The following is a 27,087-nucleotide window of genomic DNA, read 5'->3' on the forward strand; positions in this document are numbered from 1 at the left end:
AAATGCACCACAGTGATAAACAGAATATCTTATTTTGTATAAAGATGTGCAATCTCTGATCTTAATGGGACTTCAGATTTATTAACAGTGTTGTACTTTAGAAAGCTGATAATTAGACTAAACTTACAAAGAAGAGCTAAGAAAAGTAAAAACCTCTTCATCTGTTACCATGTGGGAAAAACAAGTGAGTTTATCCCATTGTAAAGAAATTTATAACGTCATCTCCACACTTTAATTTTTCCGGCAAAGACAAAACTCAAACTATTATCTGTTTGATTTAAAATCTTGCTTGTTGATGTGGTTGTGACCAATTTATTAATTTGCCTCCATCTTTTAAAAAGGAGCCCAAATCATTAAGACTTCTTGTATCTATCTAGTAGACTTTGAATGAACAACACTTTGTCCTGCTACTGTCCCCACAGTCAAGAATGAACTTCCATTCATATACAATTTATTAAGTATTTAGAAACCATGCTAATAACAACCAATAACCACTGAAAATAACAACTCATGGACACTTCACTTTGTTGTTTTTCAGTGTATCATTTAATGTACTCTCACAAGTTGGTGAACAGGTACAACTTTGTCGCTCACGGTACTAAATCACACATCCATTGATAGTATAAATAGCCAACCTAATAATAATAGTACACATTTTCAAATACATAAAATCATCAAGTATCCAAGTCTTAAGTTACGGACATCAAATAAAAAGGCATACAAAATATCGCAGACGTTGGAAGTCCAGTTTGAAGCAAAAAAAAAAAAAAAAGAAAAAAATTAATAAAAGAAAATCACATTTTGGACATGGCAGTTAATTAGTAAACAGAAGGTTTGATAGATAAAAGAAAAGGTACGAGTTCCTAGACTTTCAATTGACAAATATTGCAACAATTAAGCATTTTATATTAAAAAATAGTTACTGAAAGGGCATAAGTGTGTGTAAGACTTCCTGCACAAGACAAAGGCAACTATTTTTTTTTTTTTTGTTCCGAGTAGAAAAATGAAACACCCTTTCCAAATGCCAGCGGGAGAGGACTCCCGCCTCGATTGCCTTTGTTCCACTTCGATTGTAAGGCATTTATGGATGAACCATCTGATTTCAAAGAAGGCATAACTCTTTCTAGTCAGTCTTGAAACGGAACCCTAAAATTGAACGGGGGACGTAATTGCTCACATTAAATTAAAAATGTGGTTTTTCTCAGCACATTCTCAGGCAATGTAAACGCACTGGCCAATCAAAATCTTTGGGATGCGTTTGCAGAAAAACAATTAATCCAACATCTTACAACGATACACGACTCAGTGCTGCCCTTCCTAATTTTTTTTTTCTTCTTTTTTTTTTTTATGGGCACATGAAGAGGAAACACTTTGATCCCAGTTCACACAACTCTTGTTTTTCTTTTTTTTTGACACTTGATTTTGAACCTGAAGAGGGAGGGGGACAGTTGAATTACTGCGCATGGTTTTCCAAATAAAAATACTTCAACACAATGGTTAAGAAAACAAGCCTGCCAGGTAACAAGCTAGCAAGGTTGAATTGAACTCTTCTGTGGTGGGGGATGGGTGGGGGTGGGGGGGTTGGCGTGGCTCAGGGTTTGGCTCTACTGGATGCAGCAGTTATTGCGATGGCCGTTGGAATCTTTGAAGCGCAGGCGCATCTTTGGACGATATTTCTCCAGGTAGAACAGCTGCTTGCTGTTGAACGCTCCTCGACGCTTCCTGAAAGAAATGATTATGTTAATGTTAAAAAATATTAAACATTTAAAGGAGCTATATGTAAATTTCGCTATTGCTACATAGCCAGAGATGGCATTAACAGCTGTTTACTTTCTAGTCTTGCTAAGAGCTGCAACCATTGTTGCATTTACTTGACAACAGGTTATAATACGCCCTCTGAGAAGTGCTACTTCTTCAGAGCAGACTGGACGCTACAGTGACTCGGTATCGGAAAGGGACAAGACAGGGGGACCAGGACAGAGCTAGCAAGATAGTATACTACCTCCAGTAGAATAAAAGAAATGATAGAAATAGAAGCAAAACAAGAAGGATGGAGACAGCTCTTGGTGAGTAAAGGAAATTAAGTCTGAAGCTGAACTCACAAAACTTTTTCTATGTTGATAAGTAACCAGTTGTTAATGCTAACGTTGGCTAATTAGCAATAGCAAAATTTAGTCTTCATTCTCTCTTATTAGCCACTTCCTACTTTAGAATTAGGGGTGGGAGACATAATAAACACTGTACCACAACATAAATGTGTCTATCATCAGAGATAATTTATCTCCTTTTCCCTATTAAGATTTAATCAACTAAATAACAGCACACAATATACTATTTATACCAAGATAGTCATCCCAAGGTGTGTTGGACCATTATGGACAATGCTTCCGTTCAATGTGCAGAACCACTTTATGGCAGTATTGGATTTTTACATGATTTTTCAATGTGATAAAACTACTATTATTTAACCCGAAAAGTTTTTCTGCATATAAACACTCTCCTAATCATAATATGTAGTCATTTTAAGTCATTAAGTGTAGTCATTTTAATACTTTTCGATGGAAATCCCTTATTTTTTTTTTTCCAAAGTAAACATGTGGGGCCTATAAACATTTCAATGACTCATCACACTTAAATGCACTCCCTCCACTCCTCCTCATGAATCACTCTTATCTCACTATCTGATATCTGAGCTATTTACAGGTATGACTCATCCCTCCCTGCTTCATGTAGCACAAAATCTTCTTGTTTCTGAGAGAAATACAGGTATGAGACACATGAAAAAGCAAGATGATCTCAAAATGGGTGGCCAACCAATACAGGGCCAGTATATGAGGCAGGTGCCAAGTAATGAGACCCAAAGATTTGGTCTCATTCAGCTGTTCAGTGTCCCGCTCAGTACAAAACTATGTGTTATATAACCAAAATATAAAGGGATTTAAAAAAAAATTATTATTCTGATATATCAATATAGGCATTATAAGCCTGAGGACTCCAGTATCAGTCTGGCTTCATTCAGAGTGCTGTTTCTTTAAGGCTGCATCAGCTTTTCAAAACAAAACAAACTTCATCTTCGGATACTTGCAGAACTGCCAAAATGTTTTTATTCTCGTGTGAACTTACTGTCGAATGAACTGGACAGCATCTTCATATTTCATCCCACATTCTATCAAGGCGAGTGCGACCAAAACAGGAGCTCTGCAAGGGTGAACAGGGAGCACGTCAGTTAAAGAGAGTACAGTTTTTCATACTGCTCTTTTTATCCAAAGTTGCAGTTTTCAGTGCTTTTGTCTGGTTTCATCAGAAAAGTCTTCAAATTATACTGTCACTGGTAAATTTAGCTGAATATGTAAGAGGACACCAGCAAATTAAAAGTTCAGAGACTGGACGTCCAGATGTTTTCTGAATCTCAGACCAGATTAAAAGCAGATAAGATGGAGACAGAACCTGTTTGTGAGGTTGTCCAAATCTCAAGTCATGTACGGCGTCATGACAGAAAATGTAAACAACTGCTATTTTTCAAACCACAACTGATAACCGGAGCTTTCTGCACTGCACTTGTCTTGTTTTATCTTAATTTCCCAACTCAATGCAATATTACTGGATGAAGCAAACTCATAAAACCAATAAAACTATCATCATCTAATTTCATGTAACTGAGAAAATAATGACTTTTGTTAAAAAATAAGCGCTGGTACTATTGCATGTAAGACAGTTTTTTTCAGACTTTCACAGTGCAGAAAGTTTCGGTCGATTAACAGATTGTTTGCTTAGGCTATTTAAAAAAATATATATATTTATATACACATACACTTTAGAAGCTGAGACCAGAATATGTTTGACATTTTGACCGACAAATGACATAAAACCTTCAACTAATGGACGAACTGTTTCTGTGGCGGAGGATGTGCCAGCAGAAGGTAGTGTCAGTTTTATTTGCCATATTCCCACCAACAGGGATCACGTGTAAACCATTATCCCGTCTGATAAGAGCGTAATACTTTAATCTCTCTGACATCGAGTGCTCACCTCCCCAGTCCTGCCACACAGTGGACAGCTATGCAGCAGCCAGGCTCCTCCCTGAACTTCAGCTTCAGCAGGTTCAGCCAATCATCCACGATCTGGTTGGAGGGAGGAGCTCCATCATCGAACGGCCAATCCTGGAGAAGGAGAGGGAGAAAGAGGGAAATAACGTCATCGGCCCAGTTTCTTGGAAACCAAAACAAAAGATGTGTGAGGGCTGAACCGGCAGCAGGGAAAGAAAAATGTTGTTGTAGGGGGAGGGAGGGTGATGTGGTTTTTCTTTCTTCTGTATCAGTGTCTTCATTTGACATTTTAAAAATGTTTTTCATGGTTGTGTGTGAAATTTTATTTAATTTTTACAAGCTCAATGAACCTAGTCATACAATCAGTTTAACCAAAAATACTTCTTATGTCATTAAATGGATCTGAATATAAAATGGTGCCATGTTGTCGACTCTCTTGAAAAGCTACTGGCTGACAGATAATTAAATTAGTGCTGCAACAGTTGATTAATCGATATGTTGATGGACAGAAAAGATTTGGAGAGAGGTGATGCTTTTATCCGTTTTAAATCAATGTAAACTGAACGTTTGGTTTTAGACTGTAGTTATGACTAAACAAACAATCTGAAGATGTCACCTTAGACAACTGATAGAAAATATGATCCACAGGTTAACTGATCATTAAAATGATTAGTTGGCTGCAGCCATAAATTCAATACATTAATTTATAGCAGCTTCATTTTCTAAAGCAGAGGAAGATGACACTTGTAAGTACAGGAGGCAATGTGATCATCTGGACTCTTTGGATCAATGGGGATCAGCTGATCTGTCAATAAATGCTTTGAAAATAAAAACATTAACACCCTTCCCCATGAGCCTCTCATGGTTTTTTTTACGCAATTAAGTCTCACAGTGAATCTATAAACTCACTAAATCTGAGGATAAAGTCACCATGTTGACAACAGGGAAAAGGTGCAAGCTGTGAGTCATGATGGCTCTGTGTCTGTTGTGTGCGTTATTAACGGAAAATTTTATATAACACTGTAAGAAAACAGCTTAAAAACACTGATGAAACCAACCACGCACGTTAAAAGGGGGAAACCCACAGCAGATGGGGCAAAAAAGGCAAAAATAACTACAATTTGTGTTGTTTTAATCCACTGAAAGTCACCAAGTTTGTCAGTTCTGTGCGTTGAAACTCACCAGAACCTGGATTCCCTCTTTCACTACCAGGGTGGCATCATAGGTGGCCTCACAAACTCTCACTACGGTGGTGACTCCATATTTCTTCAGCTCCTGTAAAAATACATCAAAGGATTAGTGAGAAAAAACAAGTAGGCAGAAACACAATGTAATTAAGTACACAAGCCTGATTTAACTCAACTGCTCTTATTCCTAAACTCTGATGTGGTTCTAGCTTCTGTGAGCTAACCCAAAAGCTGACCTGACATGTTCTCAAAGCCTTTATATTACATTATCCCTGCTCCAAACATTTCCCAACACATTATCTTTACTAAATGTGAACATACAGTTCTAGCAGTTCGTATAATCCACTTACATCTGACTGGATTAACTCTCTTTTAAACGATGACACTGCGACTCACCTCGATGAACTTGTTCAGGGTGGCGTTGGTGGGATTGTGGGTGATGAGGAACCTCATGTTTTTGTAGGTGATCTCCACAGGGGCCGGTCTGTTCATACGAGCCATTGTGACAACGTAAAAAAAATAACGAAACCGAAAGTCTTCCACAGAGTAAAAACACCAATGTAAACGCTTAGTTAAACTCGGAGGGAATGTCAAACACAAATGTCCAACAAGCTTCCAGAAACCCAGAAACAAAAATCCTCCGGTCTTCTTCGAGGTTGGCAAGGCTTAAAAAAAACTAAATGAACAAAGGCTGCAACAAGCAAATGGGGAAATTTGGGGAGTCGGTGGCCGAAAAAGGGCGGACAATTGGAAAAGTAACTCAAAACCCTCTCCTTTCGAATAAAACAAAAGAAAAGGAAGAAAAAAACAAGGCTGGTTCCACCTTGATTCTGGCCAGGCGGAAGCCGACGAGGGCAGTGTGCAGCGGTTGGAGTTACCCCATCCAGGCCGAGTTGTCGCTGGTTCTGGGAGGCGTCCCGGTTCTGCCAACTTCCCGGGCTCCCTCCTGTGGCTCAAGTGCTTCGGATCGATGGCGAGTTTGGCCGTTCACTCGTCTGCATAGGCAGCGTGCTGAGCCTGGCAGTAGTCCCCACTGCCCTTCAGAAACTCCATAAATGTGTGACCCAGAACACCACAGAACTGCTGCAGGACACAGAGGGGGACAAGGCAGAAGAAGCAGCTTTTAAAAAACACACAATCTGAGGACACTGGGAGGCTTCTGTTGAGTTTCAGTACATTAACATTTTTGTTAGTTTTTCAGTCCAAAGTTTTATCACATGACACACGTTTCTCAGGTTTCAGAACGCACAATATCCTTATTTTAGAACAAGCTTCAGCTGTTTATTCTGAGAACTTGCTATGGTTTAATGTTTAAATTATTAGTTAATTGACTGAAATATAATCAGAGATTTTAATTAACTAATTTCAACTGAAAATTTCCCAGTTTTCCATCAAAGATGAGTCAGAAACCTGAAAATATTCATATTTGAGAATCTGAAAGCAGAAGTTGTTTTTTTTTTTTTTAATTTTTGCTTAAAAATTTAGTTCAGTGATAAATATCAATAATCAGATTTGCTGCTGCATAATTTTCTACAAGGCAACTAATTACTGCAGCTTTAATTAATTAATGATCGAAAGCAGTTATCGATCGAAAATACTGAACATTTGATTGATATGTTGGTTTTTTCTTTGTTTCTCCAGCACTTCAGACTCATTGTCATTATTTATGGACATTTTGGGAACAAGAGATTAATTCAAAACACAAATAATCTTTTGGTCACAGTCTGACTCATGATGCTGATGATGGAAAATTTTGAATCTCATTTTTGAAACAGGAGTGAAATACTACACAGCTGTTGACATTTCTGCATTGTCACACAGTTGCATCACACACATGCAAAACATCCGTTCAGTCTGACACAAGATCTGTAGTCAACTATAGCAAGGGCTGCCATTTTACACTGAATTAAAAACCGTACAAAAAAAAGTCATAGAGGAAGTAAACTTCACTGTAGCTAAGAGAAAGCGTCTTGTCGAGTTTCCTGCAGCTCGTGCTTTCATATGCTGCCACCACACAATCCTGCCAGAAGCACAACATAAGGTAGTAATGACAATAATAAAGTCTCTGTGTTTCTATTTTTTCTTTTTACATTTACTCCTTCCAAACTGAAAACAGGAAGTAAAAATTCTCCTCTTTCAGAGCGACTACTGTCCTGACAGACGACATAAAACCACACTTATAAGTTAAATTCCCACACAAAGTGTCGGTGTATCAGTCACATTGACAGTTTGTGCGATTGACATGTTGAGCAAGGCACTACCCACTGCCAGAGTCTAGGGTTTGATTCCCACACTCGGCAGGTGTAGGTGCGAGAAATGTGCGATCAACTCGTGCACCAAAATGTGAGATAATGCTTCACAGGAGGGAAGATGGAGAAAAATAAAAGGGCAAAAAAATGTACCTGCATGAATGTTACATAAACTCACTGCGTTACTGTATAATATCCCAACTCATTGCTGCCAGAGTACAATAGAGAGGAGGTGTCATTTCTGACATGTAGGTCATATCTGTGAAAGCTGAGCTCACCATGAGGCCCTCAGCAGGGCTTTAACATACCCTCTGTTATCATCATCATCATCATCATCATTATCTTCATCACAAAACTGACTTTCAATTGTTTTCACTGCCATTTAGCTACTGATGTTTTTCCCCCTTCAAGAAGTGTTAAATAACCTAAAAGCCCATTTACTGGGAAATGCTTTTTATTGCTGCAGCTTATGCTCCAAATACTAAAAACCTAAGCTGTTCAAGTATGCTTTGTTAATCCGGTATTTTCCAGATGAAAACAGCATTTGGTAGAAAACATGACATTTTGGATTAAAAAAAAAAAAAAAAAAAATTGAAATTAAAAAAAAAAAAAAAAACAACCAAGAGGGAGCTGACATACAAAGATAAATGAGACAAGAAGCACACAAGTGGTCGTTAAAACAGATGGTATGTTGATGCATTTCATTACAGGGCTGTGAAGTGTCCTTTGTGTGAGGATGGACTGGGCGCCATCATTTCGCGTTAGAGGCCTGCAGGCACCGACGGCAGCTCCGGTCCGGACCGACCGCACGGACCAGCCTTCCGGGGACAAACACGACGCCTCGTCGAAGCGGCGGGCGGCCGGTCTCCGTCGGAAATCCCGCAGAAAATCTCACTTACACTTCCGATTAATTTCACATAAAAAAAAAAAAAAACCGCGTCGGTTTTATCCGGTAGAAACTTCCGAGCGACTAGCTAGGACACAGCCCGAGCTGCGCATCCGACCGCCGCTTCCCCTCAAGTGACGAACATCCCGCGAAGCTTCAACCGCCGCTGAACAACCGGGACAAACGCCGGTTTACTCGGTTTATGTTGCAGCCAAGTGGGACAGTAAATACCAGGCGGTTGAGTCGCGGAGGTGTTGAACCGGGTTTGTCCCGAACAGGCCGTGATTTCACCGAAAACGTGAAGGCCAGCTGGTAACGATAACGTCCTGATTTTACCGCTACAGCACAAGAAGGAGGAATTAACACAAAATGGCAGCCACGAAAACACGTTACTTACTGGGATATGCTTACTCATTGAAGATTGTAGCTTGATCATACAGCCGGTCCCCAGAAAAAGGTAAAATTATAAAACGGTTCTCCACCATACAGTCCGGTGCTGTTTCTCCGAGCGGAGCCGAAGTCTCCTGATGTGTTCGGCCGACACCGACAAGCAGGAAAGAACGGGGGAGTTGATTTCCTGTTGTAATTTTCAAAATAAAACACCCTTATTTGGAATTAACATTACCACGCCAACAAATAATTGTTAGTGTGGCTAAATCTTCTGGCTCCAGCTTCTCCAGCGTGAGATTTCTCCGTTTTATATCATTGTAATACAATATTTCTTAAGTTTATAATAATCATCACATTGATCAGCAATCAAAGTAATAGTAAAGGATATACTATATATTGTTTTGTATGTGTGTTACCAGAATATGTCTTGTTATAGTTGTGATGTTTGATATTAATAGATAAGATATAATAGATAGCATACCTTTTAAGAGCACTTTTGGGACTGTTGTGAATATATAAATGTCTATTCACCCCCCTTGACATTTTAATTTCCAGAAAAAAAAACCCCACAGCAATTATACTATGATATATCACATTCTATATTTTCAATTTTAATACTTTTTTTTCTTTCTATGTTTTATTCTTTCCTCATATTTTGTTCCCCTTAACGTCAAGCCTGAAGCGCTATTTTGAAGAGAAACCTGCAAAACATCCGGTTCTTATATTAAATTGTCTACAGCTTGACGGAGCTCTGGAAACCCCACCCTGAAAAAGTGAGGTGGTCTGCCCAGACATCTCTCTGCCTGCAGGCTGCGCAGGTCAGGTGGTGACTGCTGGGCCTTCACTGGACCACATGTGGACAGCGCACACCACAAAACATCCATATGTATTAAGTCATACCTGAAATATGGCCCAATTTTTTTTCTTTATTATTAAACCTAAGGCGGACTTCTTTTAAAACTGACTGTTGGCAAATCTAAATTTTAAAGTGATGCACTTTATTGAAAAATAGGAAGGGACATTTTTGTCAAGCTTGTTGTAGCCATTCACAGATGGAAATGTTGGTTCACCCAGGAAAAAAAAAATATAGTAAAGTCTTTGTTACCCCTAGTGGTATGCACGCATTCTAACAAGTACATTGGTGTCCAGTGTTTAAATGTCATTTTTTAATACTTTGAGCAACTTGCCCACTTAAGTGAGCAAAGCATTAAATCTTCTGTCACAGTCTTTGTTTTTATATTGTGACACATTATAGTACATTTCATACAAAAACCAAAAGAGAGAGTGTTTATTGATACAATTAATAAGAAGAAACATCTGTTTTTTGTTTTTTTTTGGCTAATCCTGAAAATTAAACAATTTAAAAATTAATCACATGGATCAAAGAGTCATACAAAAAAGTCAATACAACTTGCAAATTGCCTTATACGCTCAGAAATGTTAAAAGGAGATATTTAAAGGTTGAAGGCTGTAGTGACAACTACCACAGAGATGCAAGGGCATGCAATCTATACTGTCTCACACTATCGACATATTGACCAACCCTACTCTGAATACCACAAATAAAAATCTTTCCACCTCCAGTGGATCTTATTAGCATCAGTTACATCAAAGCCAAAGCAAATAAACCTAAAACTCTCTGAAGAGATGAAAACCATATGGATTTTTTTTCTCACGTGATTTGGGTGAACTGAGTCCGAGCATGACTCCAGTGGTCACGTTTGGATGGATTTATGGTGCCTCTGTTTAGGAACAGGTCTTCATCATTAACCAGAACATTGAACATTAAAGCTGAAGCTGAACTCTAAGGCGACTGAGTCCTAATTAAATTCACTTTCTCAGACCATTTGATGTTTATTTCCACGTGTGTGCGCAGAGCAAATGTAGTCGCAGCATCAGGAGTAGATTAGCAGGAGATGTAGTAGCAGTATTAGTTTAAGAACTTTCAAGTAAATCTTTAATTATATTGCTATTACTTCTTGTAAATTATAACAAACTGTTCTATTAATGGTTAATAAATCATTATTATTGTTTTACTATTAGATCAGCAATAAACCTGTTGTTGAGGAAATCCTTCAGTAATCCTTTATTTCAGAGGTCTGGTCCATTTTTTCCTAATGATTTCCAAGATGTTTCCTGGAAAGAACAAAGTAATTTGGTAGTAACTTTAGGAAAAACAGAGACAGTAATTGGTAAACTTCTACTAATTAGCAGGTCAACATATATGAAGAAGAGAATTTCTAGTCAGTAAATCATGAATGTTTATGTGGATTTTTTTTGTTGGCTCTCTATTAGCAGAACTGAATTATGCTCTTTCCAAGGGAATTACAAGGAGGATTTTCATAAAATGTTAGTGTTAGCAATTCTATAATCTGGTCCTTCACCCATTTTCAGAATAATTTGATTTGTCCTTTTATTCATCTCTTTAATTCATATGATTAAAAGTTCAACCATTTACCTTCTGCAAAGGCTGCAGAGGATCGGAACCAAAATCTATTTACTAACAGTTTATTTACAATGAATGATTTATATATCATTTATAACTGCAGCCCTGGTGGCCAATCATAAAAGAAAAACCCGTGACTCTTTATTTATGACCTACTCATTTTATAAAAACTCATAAAGTTTGCCGGTGTAAAAGTTAGTAAGTTATTACCTTTGTACTTTAATAATAATGCATCAAAGAGCTGGATAAAAAGAGAAAGCTGGGCCAGAGAAGCATATACACCAGCAAAATGTATTTTTCATAACACAATAAGCCTTAAATATTCCTTATGAGTTCATTATTATGAATGTATAAAGTATTATTGAATGATTTAATTACAACATATAAATGTAGCAGGTTGTGTTTTCTCTGTTGTTTTGACATTTTAGAAATTTAAATGTTCACTTTTCTGAGTGGACTTACAGTGTTGGCTTAAAGTTTGAGATACAAACTGTATTGATGAGCATAGTGTGATGTGATAGAAAGCTCCAGAACAGCTACTAAATGGACCCTAACTCTCTCTCTCTCTCTCTCTCTCTCTCTCACTCTCCCTATATATATATGTATGTATATATGATTGACTGAAGGAGAGTGATTTCACTCAGACAGCAGCTGCTAAATGCATGAACAACAGCAGCCATTGTCTGGTCCCAGCAGTTGCATGTTTTTATCTCTCTGGAATAAATACTTTTGCTCACATATCTTTCTGGAAGCACAAACAGAGCTGCTGAGCTCTGCAGTCCCACTTTGCAGTGACACAAAAGCGACTCTGAATTGTCCTCGCCGGCAGCCAATGAGCTCAAAGCTGTCGTGGTTCAGTGTCTACCAGCGGCCGGCTGGTGCCAGTTTCCAGTTGGACTCCCGTGGGTGTTGGGGGGGCAAAAAGAATTTTCTAATCCGTCTCCATTGTACCAATTGTCTATAAAAATTAATGTGCGAGTGAAGCTCTGTCTTCACATGAGAGCTATCAAATTTCCTAATCACTGTTCATGAAAGAGTACAAACAAAGAAATGAATGACTCTGAAGATTTCAAGGTAACAATTTCACATCTAACTTTTTGATTTGAATTTTGTTTCAGCACAAAACCTTGGCTTTAAATACAGTTTTTTTCATGACTTTGTGCAATAGACTAGATCTTGTATTTTATCATGTCTTTGAACCTTGAACAGTATTATTACAGATTTGATCCCTTCCAGTCTTGGGCAGTTCTTTTCATACATACTTGACCATCTCTTACCATTCTTGTGATAGACACACTGTGTGTTTTCCAGGGGGCAGAGAGTAGAAGCAAAGACCAAATAGATGGCACAGGGATGAGCCTGGGCAACAGGAAGGGAGTGAGGGTGACTGGGAAATATGCACCTCCTGTGGACTGGAGCAGCAGAGGAGCAGGTCCATCCATCATCCACTCTCCTACCAGCACCCCCATACCTCCTGACACCCCCACTGTGATCTCCATTGGCCCTCTGTCTCACAGGCCCCTAGAGCGAGTAGACAATCCCAGGATGGATGAACCTTCTGACCGGGAGGATTGGACCAGAGAGGCATCATCTCAAACCAGGGTGTCCTATGGTGCAATGGGTGTCCCCAGGCAGACCATGGAGGAGCTGAAGACCCTCCTCAGGGACACTCCTCTGCTCAGCATCCGAGGAAGAGATGATGGGAAGCCAGGGAGTCCTTATACATACCTTCACGGGGGCAGCAGTAGGAGTGGTAAAGATGGTGGTGGAAGGCCTGACGGACGGCAGGTTGATGGAAACTCCCACAGGGTGCTCAGCACCTTCAAACCCCACTCTGATGCTTCCAGAAGGGGGCCAATGCCTAGTGAGAGCACTTCTATTCAGCTGCCTTCCAGCATGGATTCATCCAGCTCAATCAGGTCTGATGCCAACACAAATAGAGAGTCAGGGGTCAGTTCACACTCAAATGCAAGCGGTGGCTCCTGGGAAGGGACTGGAGCTTCTAATACAGGTTGGTGAAGCTTTGTCCTTGATTGAAATTTCATCCCAAATCAAGAAATCTGAAAGAATAGCAAATAAATGGACTTTATCTAATTTCAGTGACAGTGTAAGCTCCGTATGATCAGGACAGATTGTTAAACTTCCTGTCTCTGTCTCAAGTTTCACTTTAAAATCTTGTATGTCAGGTTTTAGTTACTGTTTTAATTGATAACAGATATTGATTTCTTGAGCCTTTTCTATGTGTGTTTTCTTTATTTGGACATTTCAAATTATGATTTTGGTTTAAAGCTGGCTTTATAATGGTCTTTTCACTACTTCTACAAAACCAAAAAATATTATTTTCAACTTGCTCCATTGCCTATTTTGAGGTTGTTTTTCAATGCGATTCAATTTTCCCTGCCCTCAGTATTATAACTTGACCAATTGATATTTGGGAGTTTAAGAAAAAAGGTCAAAATATATTGGCTGTCTTTTAAACTGTGACCAAGATACAGAGCAGGACATTTAACAGTGTAAAAATGTGTGCTTCTGTTTTTTTCTTTTACTTATTGGCCAACATATACAGATACATCTGCAATAAGCAAATGTCAGCCAGTGTATTGGCCTGGCAGACTTATCAGTCTGTTTCTATTCAGTATTGACTTAAAATCAAGGGGAACTGGTTTTGGATTTGACTTTGGCTTGACTATAGTGGTCTTGACATGTTTTAGAAAAGGGAAAACATGGATTTGTGGATGTTTTTTCAAAAGTTTAGAATTTGAAATCAATGGTTGTCAAATGTTTTTGCAGATAATTCAAACTGTTTTCTACAGATAACGGGAACGAGACGGTCGAGTTCTGTGGTAATCAGAGGTTCTTTGCAGCCATGGAGCAGATCAAGCAACAGATCGCCCGAGAGAACATCAACTTTGTCCGCTTCGAGGCCACCGATCTCCATGGGGTGTCCAGGTCCAAGACAGTGCCCGTTCGCTTCTTCCATGTATGGAACTCTATCCATCTATCTATCTATCTATCTATCTATCTATCTATCTATCTAATGGGTGGATTGACAAAGCCTTACTGAATCCTTCTTCTCATCTATCTTTCATAAAGAAAGCAAATAAAAGTATTTCTCAAAAGTGTCAGGATACTCCTTTAATGAAAACGTTGTATCCGCAGGAGAAAGCCGTATATGGGATTCCAATGCCGAGAAGTTACTTGGAGCTGACGCTGAGCCCCAAGAGCAACGAAGTGGACCATGCAAACACTGCCAACTTCAGCAGTGATGTCCTTTTGATCCCTGACCTCTCAACCTTCAGGGTCCTACCCTGGGCCGAGCAGACAGCCCGGGTCATCTGTGACCCCTGCACAGTGACAGGAAACCCCCTTCGCACTTCACCACGCCTCATTGCCAAGCAGCTCCTTGGCCAGCTCCAAAGTATGGGATTCTCCCTACACTCCTCCTTCACCTATGAATGCTGTGTTCTGGGAGCGCCAGACAGAATTGGACCAAAGACACTCCTGTTCCCCGCTACCACCTTACTAAGCAACCACGACTTGCCTTTCTTCCAGCAGCTGGTGGACAGCATGTATTGCATGGGTGCAGACATAGACAGCATTTCTTCAGCCAGCGGGCCTGGCCAGATGGAGATCAATCTGAGGCCAGAGTTTGGGATTGCGGCTGCAGATAGCGCCTTCACCTTCCGCACTGGCATCAAAGAAATGGCTCGTAAACACAGCTACATTGCCAGCTTCTTCACCGACGATGGCCTGTACAATGCTGGGGTGCTCTCTCACAGTTTGTGGGATGCTAATGGCCGACGTAGCCTCTTCCACAGTGGGGAGAAGGCAGGTGAACTGTCCGAGATTGGCAGGAAATGGCTGGCTGGTCTCCTTACCCACTCCGCTGCGCTGAGCTGCCTGATGTCGCCAGGTCTTGGCTGCCGGAGCCACATTGCCAAAACGATCAAAGACCCCAAACGAATGCTGTACGCCACCTGTGGCAGCAACGATAACAGCAGCTCCTTCAACATCAAGTGCCATGGTGGGAGGGAGACGCACATTGACAACAAGCTGGGTTCAGCCATGGCCAACCCTTACATCGAGCTGGCTGCTACAGTGGCTGCCGGCCTGGACGGCATCAGACGAAACCTGAACATTGAGAGCAGTCTGAACAAAGCTCCCAGTCAGCAGAAGGAATTTGCCATTCCCGTGAAGCTTGATGATGCTCTGGAGGCGCTGGGGGACGATCACGTTATTTGCAGCACCCTCGGAGAGCCATTTGTTCAGTATTTCATCGCCATGAAAAAGTTTGAAATTGAGACCCAAGAACTGGATGATGAGAGAAACAAGTGCCTGGAGTACTTTATTTAGAAATCCTGCTCTTTCATAACATGTGAAACACAGGTCATCCCGCCATACAAATAAAAGCATGAGAAACACCTGCTTGAACATAAAAGTTGTTTATTTTATATTATGTTGATAACTTATTACTATTATTACTACTATTATTATTATAATACAGATTGTAGATATTTTTCAGAGTCATTTAAAAATAAAGGCATAAACCCTCAATGTGCAAAGTGGTGTTGTGCAATTTTGTTGTTGTGTGCATATTTTTGTTATTAGTTTGAAGAACAATACTGTTGTAGCTGCTGCCCTCACTGGTGTGTGCATAACAGTTCTAAGTACTACATTCAATCAGTTTAATATAAAAAATGTAAATGACATTATCCTGCACTGAATAAGTATGACAGGGAAGAAACCTTAAGTTCTAATGCTAATGCTGGAACCCTAATGTTAGGAGGTTGTCTCTCCATTTTGAGTCCATTCAACAGCTTTGCTTTCTGTTGTGTAATGAACAAAACAACCTCTTGGGGCTGCTAATGCATCTGCAGACTTTCACTCTTGTTTTCCTGTAGGTTGACAGAGATCTTTAATTTTATCTTATACAGTATGACGTCAGTAGCAAACAGTTTGACAATGAACCTCTCATCTCTACATCAAAACAACACAAGTGAAATTCTGCATGTGATTAAGCTCATTTGGAAAAAATATGCCTTTAATATTTTAGCTTTTTTTCCCACATTGTATTTTATACTTACATTTACAGTGTATATTTTGCATGTAAATATGTTGGTGTTGGAATCCATATTTTTAAGTCATCATTCGTCATGAAAGCTAATCACAAAAAATTTACAAGAGAAAATGACAGTTCATTTCACAAATTTTTTCTTTTTTTAACAGGAAAAAGAAAAATCAGAAAACAACTTCAACTTACTGGCTGCTCTGGAGCTTTGGCTTTCATCTTGTGATCTTCCTTAGGAGACAAACTTTTCCCAGTTGTGCCAGAATTGTAGATTCAGAAAAAAAATTGGGAAAAAATATCAGTTTGAACAACTACAATCTCATAACAACTGGATGAACAACATCTGCTGAAGAAGATCATAAGTTATGGTTGAAATCTCCAAAATATAATATAATGAACTTCCACCACAAAAACATATCTATTTTAATTTACCCCAGGTAAATTATGTCTCCAGGCATAGTAGTAGTATCACATAGTGCAAATGCTAGTATTCATACAGAGGTATCTGTTCCTGTCATTTCGGCTGCTATACCAATACAATGGAGGTGAATGGAAGTGCTGCTACATGCATGGAGAAATTACATTACATTACATGCATTATATTCACTGTGATTAGTTTTCAAAGGAACTATTTCTCCAGTGGAAAGTAGTTCCAATGAAAGTGTTCACTGTGACTTCTGTAAAGTTATCAGCTTCGTTTCAAGGCTACATTTATTCAAGGTGGTTGTAGTGTGTGTTTTGTTTAATTAAAACCTGGATTTTACAGTGTTTCACAGCCATATGCTTCAACCATACAGTGGTTTTAAACAACAGTAGAGTTCTATGGCAGAGGAATAGGTTTTGACTACAAAGACAATACTTGTTAGCAGGATACATTTATTGTTTGCTTTGGTCTTGTCATGGGATTTATTGACAATAAGAAAAATATAGAATATCACCAGACTTAAACTAAAAGTGTTCTAAACAAGCACGTTCAACATAAAGACAAAAGTTTTTTTAACAATAATTTTTACAATTCAACTCACTTGATAAAATATTTTTCAGTGTCTAGAGGCTCTATTGTCATATTCACCCTGCTTTAACTTCACCAGAAGCCAACTTGACAAACTGGTATTTTCGCATTAACCCTGCTTTCCTGTAACATCCAATCCAGGGTAATACAATGACACTTATGTAGTACCAGATACTTCCCTGATGAGACCTTAGCCACATTACGAAACACATCAAAAGAAAAATGCAGAGGTGACCTCATACAGTCTATGTGTTGGAGCCAAAATAAATCAATAAACAATATACGGTAAGGACTGCAGACTAACTTTGACTTCATTCCAGAGCATGGCAGCCTTCTACTCTGCCTGTATCTCTACTTGTTCTTAGTTATAAGACTTCCTACTCGCTGCATGAATCGTCCCAGTTTGTTGTCAGTGCCACTTTGTGTCTGATGCATTGGATAGCCAGATTCATGCCTGTTCAGGGAAGAGCTTCTGTCTTTGTCTGAGGGATATGCACTTTCCGTCCTCATTGATTTATCCAGAGGAATACTTTCAGTGCTGAGCAAATACTCATATCGGCTGTAGGCTTTCTCTCTCCTGGTTTGGAAGACAGTTGCTCCCTCGTCGTCCAGAGTGTTCTTTGAGCCTCGATCCTGCTCTGCTGCAACGTTTGTCTTTCTTTTGCTTGAACGGTGAGGAGATAATCTTGGGAATGCAGATTTATGCCTCTCAGTCTCTGTTGTACTACCGACAGAGTTCTGCGACCTGGAGGTGCTCAGCGATTGACCTTTCTTTGTAGTTTGCTCTGCAGCAGATGCCTGTGAATGGTCTGCCCTGAGGGGTTGGTTGGATCCTAAGGGATTATGTGATCTCATTGAACCCTTTCTTTGGAGAGACTTCTCCTCTTTTTTGGATACTTTCTTTTCATCTGATGAAAGCAATGATTGTACTTTCATTCTCATGGAATTTTTCCGCTGAAGCGTTGGTTCCTCTCGCTGCTTTTCTGTGTGACCACTCTTAGCTTCCACTGTGTGCTGAGATCCTGTAGATGTGTTTACAGTCTTTTGAATATTTTCTACCTCATTAGATACAGATTTTTTTCCTTCTTTAGGGGCAGCTGAGCCTACACTGTTGGCCACCTTACCTATAGAACCATGACTTCCTCTGGCTTGATCCTGCCGCTTAGATTCTGCGGGTAGGCTCGACTTCACAGGGCTCTCCTTTGGAACCACTATTCCGTCTTTGGGAATTTCCTCACATCCATTGTTGAATGCAGTTGAGTCTGAACTGTTGATGCGTGTATTTGAACCCTCTTTTTCTTCAGGGATCTCAGTCAAAGACTCCATCGCTCTTGGGTGCTGGATACTGAGATTGCTGGACTGCAAATGAGAGAGCTTGAGCAACGGATCATTCTGTTTAATATCTAAGTCAGCAGCTGACATCCTGGATAGAGGCTCATGCCTGTCATATGTCTGCATTGTCTCTCTTTTGTCGCCGTCCTTGTTTGGCTCACTGGCATTCTGGTTGGCTGATTCCATGTTACGTCCATTTTGAGCATTGGGCTCTAATTCTATCATGCTCTGCCTCATGTCCAGACCTCTCAATGATGACATAAATTTAGGTCTTTCTAGAGGGGTATACATAGACCTCAAAGACTCCTGGCTCTGCCTGAGATTGGCATACTCCTGCAGACTGAGCCTCTTCTGCCGCATTTCCTCCATCCTAGACTTAATGTCCCTCGACCTGCTGTGAATCAGCTGTGACTGATGCTCATTTAAGCCTGTGTGACTGCTAAATGGGGATATCATGGGGGATATTGGCTCACATGATGCATCTAGAACCATATCGCTCTCATTAAGGTATGTGTCGATCTTCCACCTGTGGAGTGATGTTTCAGAATTGAATGGTATCAGATTCTGGTCCGCACCATAGCGAGTGCGATGCCGAAGCTGCTGCTGATACCTGGTTGTTAGCAGGTCGCTGCCCCCCCTCATGTTCGACCCAGTCTTCTCGGGAGGAACAGGTACTCCAATGTCCTTAGTCCCCATCCTCAGCCGAGTCATGGAGTTTAACTTCTGCAGTTCTCCGCCATAACTGTGTCCCCGAACCAGATTCCCTATATCAGGACAGTGAGACTGATGCAGCCTCTCCTGTACACTCAGGCCCCTGGTTAGCATGGCAGCATTATTAAACCTATCATCCTGAGCACTTCTCATGCCGTGCATCACTCTGGATTTCATGTGAAGTTGGTGAAGGGAAAGCTGGCTGGAGTTTGGGCTCTGGAAGGCCACAGTGTCTCTCAGGTACTTGATGGTTGGAGTCTCCCTGGACAGAACTGGAGGAACTGTGGAGCGAGCGTACAGTCTTCGAAACTCCTCGTCATAAGAGCAAACCAGCTGACCAGTGACCACCAAGACCATGCTGACGTTGACCTTCTCATACGACCATGTATAGCTGAAAAAGAAAATGGAGATGCAGTCAACAGTAACCCAATAGGCATGAGGTGAGAGGTTGACCTGCCAAGATTCACCTTCCATCAGGTCTTAGTGACAGGTGTGTAGACTAAAAACACACCCTTAAAATGAGAGAAAAAGAGAAATCCTCAATGTTGGTAGCTTGTACTCATCTTAAATAGGTGTGATGGTTCGATCAGCTAGTGAAATTTTAAGTTCTGAATCTTACCTTGTAAAATGAGTAACCAAAGGTTTGTATGATTTCCGGCATCTCAGTTTATGTTTTTTTAAGTGCCAGAGGAATTAGAGGTACCAAATTTTGTGAAATTGAAATAGAGGAACCTGAGTTCAAACAGGTTGATTCATGACCCCTACCCTGATTCAACTGTGGGGGAAAGACCTGTGATGTAAGATTAGCTCTGACTTACCTGTAAGTTCCATACAAAACTGTTCGGCAGTCCACCAGAATAAACTTCTGCTCCAAACCTCCATGAAACTTCACCCCAGACTGACACTGGTACTGCTGCCCCTGAACTGTCCGAACACGAATGTTCTGATGGAGAAAAACAAATAAAAAGAGTCTAAAATGTAGCTATCTCACTCATGGACAGAAACAAACTATTTTAGTTAGTAGTTGCTTGTACGTGTGCCTTTTTAAATCAAATCTCTTAAACCTGCAATGACCGATTTCTGGCCACTTGGGGGCAGCTGTGAACCGAACAGGGTTATTTGTTCACACACCCACTGTTTGCTAACAGTGTAGCAGTTAGTCCAGATGCTATATGGAGCAACATCAGCAGGATTTGGAGTGGCATTTCTGTAATACTCTACCAAGTACATTCAGTCTGTTTTTCCAATTTAGTGAGAATATTATCTCAAAGTTGTGAGAACATTTTTTTATTAACAAAAAAAAAATAAAAAATCAGTTTTTCCTCAAGTGAATGTATTACGCTTCTGTAATGCTAATTGGTCTGTCACATCATCCGTGGCAGCTAGCATGCAGTTAGTTTTTTCACTGAAAACAACACTATGAGAGCAGTGAGAGTGAACCAACACAGTGGTTTCTGTCTGGAAAACCAAAACAACGAGCTGAAAGACACTGAAAAGCTCTGTAGAGCTGAGAAGATGACCCTTATTCCCATCGCTGCTTCAAAGAACATCACATGCTAATGCATTGCAGAATTTCTTTGATCAATCTGCAGTTATATGCACCACTTACCACACAATGATATCGTGACTGACAAACTTTATACATACTTGAAGTTCACTATATGTTAACAAAGAATGAGATATTCAAACTTAAGACTGCTCATTTTTTATTACTGCACCATTTAGTCAAATAGAAATATTATAATATCATTTTATATGTGGTATCTTGAGGATCTCCACGAAAATTTTGTGGGTTTGAACGATGTTTGGCTGCACAGTGTAAGTTCGTACTTTATAACCAGCTAGTTACCAACAGATATCAGTACATCAGGTTCAGAAATTGCCTGTAAATCCTGTTTGCATAGTTATTGACCACTCTACTGGCCTTTGGGCTGTTATTTGATTTATACTTCCGCTTTTTTATTAACCCTGTTTTTTGCCATTTTTTTCTTCTAAAATATATATATTTTTTACTTTCTCTCCTCTTGTCCTTTACTGCTACAGGGGGAAATAACATATGACACCATCTGTTCTTGAGTAAATCAGAAAGTATTTCCATTTTAAACGAGAGGCATTTTACTTTACTTGATTTGATTCACACAGTTATTCTAGGAAATAAGGGAAGTAGGGCAATTTTTCTTTTCCATTTCCATTACCAGTAGGTTTAACACACACTCACATGAAAGCACACACACCTTTTGTAGCAGTCAACAAGATCAAACCTGTTCATCAATTTTTCTGAGGTTGGTATTTTGATGTGGCCACTGGCTAAGCAATTTGCAGAGAGATTTCAAAGCCGTCATTGTGTTCCCTCTGATGACTTGTTGTTTGGCCTGTTGAAACATTGTCCTAATGCTGTTTAACAGGAAAATCCAGCCACGCTAACAGATCTGCAGTTGAATTGTGTGATAGCGACGGGTAGAAATGCAGCAGGGAATTGCTGGTAAATGGCAGCATTTCCACAAGGGCGTGGAGCAAATGTCAGACTTAATCCACTAAATGCTCCTGCCAACAGAAGGAAGGTCATGCCACAGGCGAAGCGTCCTCAGGCAGGGAAACGTTCATGGAAAACTAATCTGAAAATGTATGACTGAAGGAGCAGAAAGAGGGTTTTTTCTTTCAAAAGGCCAGAAGTCAGTGTGTTGCACATTGCCCACCACTGCTTTGAGTAGTAAATATCTGTCTTTCTGTGCATCTTGCTGACCACACACCCTCACTGCTTGATATGACCATTGGAGGCAATAAAAACAACAACTTAAGAGACCATCAGTAAATATCAGGGAGTGAGGGTGCAGTTTAAAAGAGGATTAAGATCATTTTTCAGGCTTTGAAATGATTGCTCTGCTCTGAGCTGATTTTCTACCTGTGCTAGTTTGGTGCAAGATTGTTCTTCATAAAACCAGTTTAATATAAACTGTGTTTTCCACCTCAAACTCCCCCTCATTATAGCTCCAAGTTGTTTTCAACCACAACAAAGTCAGTACATTCTTACCTGGTTTTCCAAAGGTTTGTAGAATAACACATTGAAATGTAAATATATCTGCTATGCATGAAAATCAGATGGATGCGTGTGGACGAAGTGCTGCATAAATTAGTCTGACATCAAAACTGCTGGGTGGAAAGTAAGGGGTGGGGGCTGTGATGATGCAGATGCAGAAATACAGTATTAAAATAAAATTCAACAGTTTTAGTTTCAACTTTTCATTTTGGAAAGTTGTACTTTTTTTTTTTTTAAATCTCAATCATAGTTGTTTTTTTATGACTTTAACACAGAGACATGATGTGTTGTGTTGCTATCATGAAATCCAATTAAAAGCATTTTGACAAATTTAAATATACACATAAAAATCTCTGAAAACTGTGTGACTTCAGTGGAGGATTCGACTGCAGAATTACAAACGCACCACGACGGCCACTGGAGACTCCCTCTGACGATGATCCACCCAAAGTCTCTTTCAAAGACACTCATTTGACATTTTTTTCCAAAAGACGTCACGGTCTCAGTAACTGATTTCACTTCTTCAAATGTGTGACTTCTACAAAAGTAACATAGTGTTTCATTAAAAATATTAATTCTGGATTACAGGCGTTGTTTGGCTGGAGTCTCTTTGGTTGTGGCAAATGAAGCCTTCAAATCTGCCGTCTGTGTTCTTGACACCTTATCATTACACTGTGTTCTCAAACCCACCTCAGACTCAAACGTATCCCAGAATATAAAACCTTCTCACAGCACAGTGTCGTGTGTCTCTCACCTTGAAATCCTGGATGTTGATGCCCACCCTGCGTGACATGGTGAGGAAGCTCCTGAACTGGGAATCATCCAGAAGGATGTAGACCACCACTCCCCTCAGTGTCGCACAGATGATCTCCTTGAAGATGTCCACATCGGTGAAGACGTCCATCGCTATGGCGATAACCTGGGGACATAATAGACAAGTATTATACAAACGTTCTTATAAATGAAATAAATTTGAAATTGCAAATGTCAAATTCTTTTTTCACAGCAAAGATGCAGAAATTCTTTCACCTCCTAATGTAGCAGACAGGTTTGAATAAAGCTGGATGTATGAAGTTCCTTGAAATGCTACAAAAAATGTAAAACTTTTAAGACCAAATCCTGGGAAAGGAGCAGGGGCAGATTGAGCAGTCACTCTCAAACCACGTGCAGGTCATTTCGCAATTATCTTAAACTACAATTTAAAAAAAACTCTTCCTGTTTTTCTGTTTAGATTATTACAGACCAGAGGACATCAACTCAGTTGTAATGGATGTTTTTTGAATTGTTATTTTTCAAATATTCAAGTTGATAAAAATATGTCACAGAGGGAGTAGATCTGGGGTCTTACCATCTTTTAAAACATCAGGAATCTCCTTCGTCACACCTCAATAGAATTTATTTTGTCTATTTTAAATTCTATTCATATAATGATTTATTTCAAAATGCTGCATCGAATGTTTAGTCCATCCTGCTGAACTATGAGTCCACAAAAGGCACGTTAACAAGGCAAAGCAGAGATAATGATGTAGATGTAGTATCATAGATGTTAATTATAAGAGGAGTGGCAAAAAGCATCATTGATGTATGGTATGTGTCCTGATAATGATCAGACCACGTTTGACCTGTTTCAGTTACGACTATCACCGTGTACAGAGCATGAACGCACAGAGCCGTGTGTGTCAGGAGGCTCTGCTGTGTGCGCTCTCATCAGTCACTCTCGGATGGTGGACATGTATCAGTGAAAGTCCATTTCCTCCACACTCACACACACACACACACACACACACACACACACACACACACACACACACACACACACACACACACACACACACACTCACACACTCATGCCCTGCTGTTCATTTCTGCAGGTCGTCATCAGGACGTGTGGAGCTGAACATCGAGCGCAGTCAAGCTGAGACATGTTGGTCATGTGTCTTGAAGTGGGACCCGGCCTTCATGTTAACCTTTCTCCATAAATTTCACACCTGGCACATTAACTTCTTGTCCGTGCAGAGCTGAGCAGTGTGTGTGTGTGTGTGTGTGTGTGTGTGTGTGTGTGTGTGTGTGTGTGTGTTATTTAAATGTTACTCCCATCACTGACTCTCATGAAGAGCAATGACTAATAACTCGCCTCAGGTGCTTAGTTTTTTTCTGCAGCTGCAAGTCACAAGCTGCTGGGTGAAGTTCTGGTTACTTTACTACATTTTCTTCACACAATTATTGTTGCACCTCCATTTTTTTGTAACTGTCACAAACTGTTGTACAGTAAAGTTTTATCATATGCTCTTTTTTTTAAGTCATATGTTGAGTGGAAGTTAAATACTGCTAAATAAAGACTAGCTGCTAATGGTGGCTTTAATGATTCTTATTATAGGGACAGAGGTTAACAATTTGAATGATGCTCTTCAATTCTTCTTCTTCTCCTTCTTCTTCTTATTATTATTTTTCATTTAGATTAGATCCACATTTGGTTTAATTAGATTTTTTTTTTTTTTTATTAAGAGCACTTCACTCATTTAGCTTCTACTAAAATCTAATGAGTTCAACTAATTATTACCAATTATTCAACATTTAAAAAAAAAGAGAGATGACAGGAAACCAGGGAGAGACACAATAAAGGTCCCTGTCTGGACCTGGACCCAGTATGTTGTGGATCATGGTCTACTTCTTAACCCCCAAACTCCTCATTATATTTATTTGACAGTTATTAGATAATAATTACTTTATGAACTGGTATTGTACATATCAAACTATGATGGTTTCATAAAATGCACAGTTATCAAGGGCTTTTACTTTTGAGACTTAAAATGACACTCATAACCTTTCCTCTACTTCAGTACAGTTTGGGACGCTTTAACTTGAGTATTTTTACAGTAAAGAGTAAAGAAAACTTCTCCCTCCACTTTCAGAGATGCAGCTAAAAGCCAACAACAGAGTCATCGACACGCAGGTTAACCAGCTCTGATCATGTTACTGCAGTGAGCGAGGCAGTGCAGGACAGAGCAGCTCTGACCTGCAGAGAAGCAGGAGGCTGTGTCCTAACACGCGTCTGCTCGTGAGCTCCACAGATGAACTGCGTCTATCCTCATTTTGTGATGTGTTTCTGCATGTTTTAATTGACTGGATAAGTCTTGCTCATCAGTTTAACACAGCCAACTAAGTACCAGATCACACAGTCCTTTCCCAGAAACCACAGGGGAAAAAATAGGTAATCACAGAGTGGTACAATTAAATATTACCCCTTTATTTCTATAAAGTTTAATGTAGACTCTCTAAAACACCCGGAAGAAACGTAGAGGTCATGACATCTGGTTCATCCTTGATGGTAGGTGGAGTGGTTTGAGATGCTTGCTACTTTTATAAACCTATACTTTTTAAACCTTTTTAAATATCATGAGTTCAAACCTACAGAGGTCAGAGTTCCTGATATCACCTCCGAACCAAACTGATGGGTGATTTATTTTGAAAATGGGTGACGAAGTTTCCTGCCACAGTACCTGACTGCCTGAAACAATGGTGTAGTCAGGTGTGTGTATGTTGATGTATATTGTAGCTGAGCCCTACAGTCCTGTGTGTGTGTGTGTGTGTGTACAGACAAATATGTAGTGATGTGTATTTTTCTCTGAGTTAAAGAAACGCCTTCCATTGTGCGTTCGTGCTATTAATAAACTGCTACTGTCTTCGTCACTGTGCAGAGCCACACATGTGCGGCACAGACAGGGAGATGGATCCCTGCACACTTATCCACACCTGACTCATCAGCTGTTCGGTTCTCACCTGCCTCGCCTCCTGAATCTGCTTGCGAACCACCTCTTTAATGGTCGGTGTGTTTTGTCTGGGCGGGTGAAACAGCAGGCTGATGCTGGTGTCCGTGCCCTCCAGCATGACCTCCGGCCAGCCCAGGTCCAGGTCTGGCACCTCCTCATCCGACTCTGTTGGGAAGTAGGTGGAGGGGCTGAGCTCGTTCGCAACCCGCTTCTTCTCTGATTCCTCATCCTCCAAGACCGGTAACTCTGCATTTTCCAAGATGAAGAAGATCTCCTCCTCTGACAGGAAGTGGCTGATCTGCTCGGCTCGGAGGAACTCCTCGTAGGCCTCCTTGCCCCCACAGAGCAGGGCGTAAATGGCCAGGCGGTAGGACTCTTTGTAATGTGGCTGAACGTAAACCACATTGTCTTCTTCTTTCAGGGAAGACAGGCAGGACAGATTGGACTCCATGGACACCGGATCCGGTCTGAATCTCTGTATGGAACGGGCTTTTCCTTTACCTTCAGTGTGTCCAGGTGTGTGACTGATAACCATGCTGCTCAGACGAGGAACCTTCCTCTGAAGCAACACACACTGGAAATCTCACTGAGGGAGAAAAAGCAGGTTTCCATATGTAAAGCAAAAATGTGAAAACCTGTCCGTCAAGTGTGATTCACCACGAGAAGGTAAACAATATGAAGCATGTGGTGACCTCTTCAGTCACTAATCCTTGAACATTCTGACAGAAATTAGCTAAACGAGTGTTCAGTGAAAAATATAAGAAACTCAACAGACTTACTTCATGGCTGGAAAAAGACAGGTTGGTTTTCCTGTGAGATCAGAGTCTGAAACCTTTAGGGAACAAAGTCGAACCCTCCAGTCAGCCTCGCAGTCTGTACTCTCTCCTGCATGAACCAACAGCACTAAGGTGTGGATTTGAACTCTCTATGCAAAAGAATAGCCTGTTGAACCT

General features: G+C 40.2%; 3 protein-coding genes across 6 annotated transcripts; 1 reads left to right on the forward strand and 2 right to left on the reverse strand.

Annotated features, from left to right (window-relative positions):
* Positions 1-523: 523 nt before the first annotated feature.
* ptp4a1 (protein tyrosine phosphatase 4A1) lies at positions 524-6,122 on the reverse strand. 2 transcript variants are annotated; one of them, XM_071503585.1, is made up of 5 exons: positions 5,630-6,122; positions 5,229-5,321; positions 4,030-4,160; positions 3,124-3,198; positions 524-1,722 (listed from the first exon to the last, which is right to left on the reverse strand). In XM_071503585.1, exons 1-5 carry the CDS (start codon positions 5,732-5,734, stop codon positions 1,605-1,607), a joined length of 522 nt encoding a protein of 173 aa, XP_071359686.1. In that variant the 5' UTR covers positions 5,735-6,122; the 3' UTR covers positions 524-1,604. The 2 variants fall into 2 exon arrangements, with proteins under 2 accessions (XP_071359686.1, XP_071359687.1); XM_071503586.1 differs by having other exon boundaries at positions 536-1,718; positions 5,630-5,880.
* A 1,987-nt stretch (positions 6,123-8,109) lies between these two features.
* lgsn (lengsin, lens protein with glutamine synthetase domain) lies at positions 8,110-15,758 on the forward strand. Of its 3 annotated transcripts, none has more exons than XM_071503581.1 (4): positions 8,110-8,168; positions 12,516-13,215; positions 14,018-14,184; positions 14,364-15,758. In XM_071503581.1, exons 1-4 carry the CDS (start codon positions 8,130-8,132, stop codon positions 15,555-15,557), a joined length of 2,100 nt encoding a protein of 699 aa, XP_071359682.1. In that variant the 5' UTR covers positions 8,110-8,129; the 3' UTR covers positions 15,558-15,758. The 3 variants fall into 3 exon arrangements, with proteins under 3 accessions (XP_071359682.1, XP_071359683.1, XP_071359684.1); XM_071503582.1 differs by lacking the exon at positions 8,110-8,168 and adding an exon at positions 12,064-12,278; XM_071503583.1 differs by lacking the exon at positions 8,110-8,168 and adding an exon at positions 12,147-12,278 and having other exon boundaries at positions 12,496-13,215.
* Positions 15,759-17,493: 1,735 nt separating this feature from the next.
* LOC139635966 (protein FAM83B-like) lies at positions 17,494-27,051 on the reverse strand. The gene is made up of 5 exons (XM_071503580.1): positions 26,914-27,051; positions 26,145-26,720; positions 23,119-23,283; positions 20,146-20,270; positions 17,494-19,718 (listed from the first exon to the last, which is right to left on the reverse strand). The coding sequence occupies exons 2-5, from the start codon at positions 26,667-26,669 to the stop codon at positions 17,636-17,638; spliced, it is 2,898 nt and encodes a 965-aa protein (XP_071359681.1). The 5' UTR covers positions 26,670-26,720; positions 26,914-27,051; the 3' UTR covers positions 17,494-17,635.
* Between the last annotated feature and the right edge of the window lie 36 nt (positions 27,052-27,087).

This window comes from Trachinotus anak, unplaced genomic scaffold, assembly GCF_046630095.1.
Source record: "Trachinotus anak isolate AG129_WGS33_773 ecotype Australia unplaced genomic scaffold, CSIRO_AGI_Tana_v1 ptg000019l, whole genome shotgun sequence".
Lineage (NCBI taxonomy): Eukaryota > Metazoa > Chordata > Actinopteri > Carangiformes > Carangidae > Trachinotus > Trachinotus anak.

Excerpts from the sequence above, each read along its gene's own strand:
- ptp4a1 (XM_071503586.1), bottom strand. The coding sequence starts at position 5,734 with ATGGCTCGTATGAACAGACCGGCCCCTGTGGAGATCACCTACAAAAAC. Across the intron at positions 5,322-5,629 it reads CCCTGAACAAGTTCATCGAG|GAGCTGAAGAAATATGGAGT; the intron begins GTGAGTCGCAGT and ends GTATTTTTACAG. Across the intron at positions 3,199-4,029 it reads TGTGTGGCAGGACTGGGGAG|AGCTCCTGTTTTGGTCGCAC; the intron begins GTGAGCACTCGA and ends TCACCCTTGCAG.
- lgsn (XM_071503581.1), top strand. The coding sequence starts at position 8,130 with ATGAGACAAGAAGCACACAAGTGGTCGTTAAAACAGATG. Across the intron at positions 13,216-14,017 it reads GACTGGAGCTTCTAATACAG|ATAACGGGAACGAGACGGTC; the intron begins GTTGGTGAAGCT and ends TGTTTTCTACAG. Across the intron at positions 14,185-14,363 it reads TGCCCGTTCGCTTCTTCCAT|GAGAAAGCCGTATATGGGAT; the intron begins GTATGGAACTCT and ends TTGTATCCGCAG.
- LOC139635966 (XM_071503580.1), bottom strand. The coding sequence starts at position 26,669 with ATGGTTATCAGTCACACACCTGGACACACTGAAGGTAAAGGAAAAGCC. Across the intron at positions 20,271-23,118 it reads TCAACATCCAGGATTTCAAG|AACATTCGTGTTCGGACAGT; the intron begins GTGAGAGACACA and ends TTTCTCCATCAG. Across the intron at positions 19,719-20,145 it reads GTTTTGTATGGAACTTACAG|CTATACATGGTCGTATGAGA; the intron begins GTAAGTCAGAGC and ends TTTCTTTTTCAG.